The sequence below is a fragment of the Rhagoletis zephyria genome, unplaced genomic scaffold, assembly GCF_001687245.7.
Source record: "Rhagoletis zephyria isolate East Lansing unplaced genomic scaffold, Rhagoletis_zephyria_1.1 Rzeph_scaffold_01969, whole genome shotgun sequence".
Classification (NCBI taxonomy): domain Eukaryota; kingdom Metazoa; phylum Arthropoda; class Insecta; order Diptera; family Tephritidae; genus Rhagoletis; species Rhagoletis zephyria.
In genome coordinates this window covers 85,701-89,920 of record NW_016159053.1, presented here as the reverse complement: position 1 = coordinate 89,920, position 4,220 = coordinate 85,701, and the positions used below count along the sequence as shown (strand labels likewise).

General features: G+C 41.3%; 2 protein-coding genes across 2 annotated transcripts in view; both read left to right on the top strand.

The window, feature by feature from the left end:
• The first annotated feature begins 259 nt into the window (after positions 1 to 259).
• LOC108365709 (uncharacterized) lies at positions 260 to 1,066 on the top strand. The gene has a single exon (XM_017619832.1). It carries the CDS (start codon positions 260 to 262, stop codon positions 1,064 to 1,066), a length of 807 nt encoding a protein of 268 aa, XP_017475321.1.
• Positions 1,067 to 2,460: 1,394 nt separating this feature from the next.
• The window catches only part of LOC108365708 (uncharacterized), an 11,742-nt gene continuing 9,982 nt past the window's right edge, over positions 2,461 to 4,220 (top strand). The window contains exon 1 of the mRNA XM_017619831.1: positions 2,461 to 3,295. Coding sequence (XP_017475320.1) covers positions 2,461 to 3,295 — 835 coding nt within the window. The remainder of the gene's footprint in view (positions 3,296 to 4,220) is intronic.

Genomic DNA, 4,220 nt, shown 5'->3' with positions numbered 1-4,220 from the left:
AGCAACCGTGGTAACGAATATTGAAGTGCCATTGTAAGGTGAAAAATGGAATCGGTCCATCGGGCTACTTGTCGTGGTCAGCTAACAAAGCTTATTAATCAAAGGTACTGAGTACTTGGAAAACACAGACTTTTCCAAATTAAGTGAAAAACAAACCTTGCTTGAAAACGTGGGGACTCTCTTGCACGGGTTAAGGAATGGGCATGAAAATTTAAAAAAGGCGGACGTAGCCGTGAGAAAAATAATAAAACAGGAGGATATGGAGAAGGAATGCGAGTCAGTGCTAGACTATGACGACGAGGCGATCACAATTTTTGCAAAGTTGCAATCGCGCGAAAAGAGTTTAGCAGGCCGACTTGAGCATACTATGAATACGTCCACCAATGGCGCTGGTGAGCAATCGTCTCATGGAGTTAAGCTCAAATCTCTTGAGCTGAAAAAATTCGACGGAAGCTTCGAAAAATGGTTGCCCTTCTGGGAGCAATTCAAGCCAACAGTGCATGATAACCCCCTTCTTTCATCAGCAGCAAAGTTTAACTTTTTGAGCGAAGCATTGGTTGACAGGGCTTCATCAACGATTCAAGGATTCACTCCCACAGAGGAATGTTACTCTGAAGCCATAGCACTGCTACAAGATGAGTACGGAAATACCGAAAAGATAATCGAGAAATACGTAGAAAAGCTTCTTAATTTAGAGCCAGTACAAACTACCAGCGACGTGCAGGGCTTACGCTCATTATACAATCAGGTGATGTCAACTACTCGAACATTGTCCGCGTTGAAGGTCACCCCAGCTCAATACACGATCACCGTAAAATCCGTTATTCTTAAATGCTTACCTAAGCAAATGAGAATACAATTTTTTCGATTGCCTGAAACAAAGACAACAGCGATTTCGACTTTAAATAGCACGACGCGAGACATAGAAGACGACCAACTTAAAGCGATTCTCCAATATATGAAAAGAGAAATTGAAGCCATAGAGAAAGCACAGTTATCAGAAGTTCCGAAAAAAGCGAGATTAAAACTACCAACAAAACAAAGCAAGGAACAGCTACCGGCTTAGTTTCCATAACAGCGAGCGAGAAATGCATATTTTGTAACAAAGCCAATCATAACGTACAGAATTGTAGAAGCACAATTAGCCTTGCCGACAAGAAGAAGGTATTGCAAAAGGAGGGACGATGTTTTTGTTGTACGAAGAAAAACCACACATCAAAATTTTGCAAAGCACATTGGGTTAAATGTAAAAACTGCGCAGGTAGACACCTAACGACGATGTGTGAACGACGTGAGAAGGGGCCTGAGGGGGAGCAGAGGAATCATTACCCAAACGCAGCAGAAGGTATTGAAAAAGAGATGAGCGACAACAGCAAAAAAGCGGCTGCATTAAGCACACTAGCGAGCGAAGGTCATTCGGAGTACTTACTGCAAACAGCGAAAGCCATCATAAGTAGCGAGAGTAATACAAAAAGGGTGTTATCAAGAATAGTGATGGACAACGGCAGTCAACGTACATTTGTGCATGAAAAGGTAGCAAAAATGCTGAAATTAAAACCGTGTGGAGTTGAAGAAACTACAATTACCGGCTTTGGCGACAAAAATAAAAACAAATTACCCACTAAATATGAGTGCGTTCAGATCCTATTGCAAAGCCAATATAATGACAAAACAATTTGAATACAGGCGATCGTAGTATCGAATACGAAGAAACTTCAGTGGCGCTAGCTCGGAAAGCTGACGGTCGATATTCTGTTAAATTACCGTGGAAGCTTAAGAGCGAAGATCTACGGGATAATTACCAAATAGCTGTGCGTCGATTACAGTCCCTGACAACGAAAATGCTAAAAGATCAATCAACAATTATAGAATACGACAAAGAGGTTAAGAGCCTCATTGACAACGGAATTGCTGAAATTGTGCCCAATATCGAGTCTCCTAGGCCGATTTATTACATGCCGCATAAACCTGTTTATAAAGAAAATAAAAGCACAACGAAAGTGAGAATCGTTTTCGATGCGTCTTCGAGCGAATCCGGCCATACTTCGCTGAATGATCACCTTAGCGAAGGTTCTAATCTCATTGCCGACTTACTCACAATGCTACTACGCTTTAGGGCAAACGTATCGCTGTGGTGGGCGATATAGAGAAAGCATTCCTTCAGATTTTACTGGATGAAGCCGACAGAGATACCCATCGTTTTTTATGGTACAAGTCATGTCCAAGCGCAGATCAACATAAGCCAGATCTGGCAATCTATCGTATGACTAGGGTTACATTTGGCATAACACCCAGCCCTTTCCTATTAGCTAGCACTATACGTAATCATTTGGATGAAAGCTTAAAAAGTCATAGCGTGCTGTGTGAAAAACTCAAAGCGTCGTTTACGTAGACGATTTTATATTCAGCGGACCAAGCAAAGAAGCAGCAATGCATGTTGCTAAACAAGCTCAAACCGTGATGGAAGCTGCGAAATTTAACTTAAGGAAATGGAACTCTAACGACGTGGACGTAAGGCGAGAGCTTTCTACAGAGGAAGTAGGCATAGCAGAGCAAAAAATTCTTGGGTTGGCATGGTGCACAGTAAACGACAAAATTTCCGTAGATGTAAAATCTTGTAATGATTATATCCAAACACTACGAGCTACAAAACGTAACGTTTTAAAAGCAATGGCCAAAATTTACGACCCGTTGGGGCTATTGGGCCCATTCACGGTTAGAATAAAAATTCGACTGCAAGAAGTTTGGCGTCAAAAGAAAGAATGGGATGTCATAATGGATGGCGAAACTCAGAGTGCATTTTCACAGTGGCAAGAAGAGCTTGCATTACTAGAAACTTTCTGTGTTGATCGATGTTTGTCAGCAGGCAGTGAATCGATATTGGAATTGCACATCTTTTCTGATGCGAGCCCGAAGGCGTATGGAGCAGTGGCTTATTGTCGACAAATAATGCCAACCGGACGAATTCTCACTAATATTGTGTGCTCAAAAAATCGAGTAAGCCCAATTTCCGAAAATAATAAGGAAGTAGAATTAACGTTACCTAAATTGGAGTTAACAGCAGCTTTGATGGCAGCAAGATTGAAAGAAACCCTTGTAAAAAGCTTGTGCGTTAAAATATCCGCAGTTTATTTGTGGACGGATTCAAGTATTGCATTAAACTGGATAAATGGCTGTGGGCGAAAACCTAAACCGTATATAAAGGCAAGAGTAGCAGAAATTAACCAAATGTCGAACATATATGATTGGCATCATTGTTCCGGCAAGCTTAATCCAGCGGATTTGCTAACCAGAGGTATAAAGGCGAAAAATCTGCTTGAGTCCAATATTTGGAAGTTCGGGCCAAGCTGGCTTCGAGAAAATGAAGAAAACTGGCCAGCGAAGCTTGAAATTCATAGATCATCAGTTTTGAATACTGCCAATCACATCGAGCGAAATAAGCTAGTAATTGCACCAATTACTACCATTGAAAATTATAGCAGTCTGAAAAAGCTTTTAAGATTAAATGCACGTTTTGTAAAACNGTAACTGCATACGCATTTCGTTTTGTAAAACGTTCTAAGAGAAAGTCGACAAACCAACAGTTAAGCAATCGAAAGTGTATACAATATTGTGAAGTCGATGAAATAACGTTTGAAGAACTACAAAAAGCCGAGATGTACTGGATCGAACACACGCAGCGAAATTTTTACAGCAAGGAGTACGAAATATTATCGAACGGACAACAAGTTAATCACTCATCAAAAATATCGTCGTTAAACCCCTATCTGACAGATGGTATACTGCGGTTAAATAGTCGTTTTCCTAAGTATGAGCAGAGCTTTTCAAAACGAGATCCCATAATTTTGCCGAAGAGGTCTCATTTAAGTGTGCTGCTGATATTAGAAGCTCATCAATCAACTTTTCATGGTGGCGTAAACGCCGTTCTAGCACAGCTTCGAAATCGTTTTTGGGTCATTCAGGCGAGGCAAGTAATTAAGACAATCCTGCGCAAGTGTGTGATTTGTCAGCGTCTCCATGGCAAAAGTGCTTCTGAGCCATGGACAGTACTACCAACCAAGCGAATAATGACTACGAGGCCTTTCGAGACAACCGGAGTGGATTTCGCTGGGCCGTTGTATGTTAACGGCAACAATGACCAAGGACACAAGGTGTACATTATGCTGTTTACATGTGCAGCTGTACGAGCTGTACATCTTGAGTTAGTGCCAGATATGACG

What these genes read in the sequence shown, in the direction of transcription:
- LOC108365709 (XM_017619832.1), top strand. Translation starts at nt 260, where the DNA reads ATGGAGAAGGAATGCGAGTCAGTGCTAGACTATGACGACGAGGCGATC.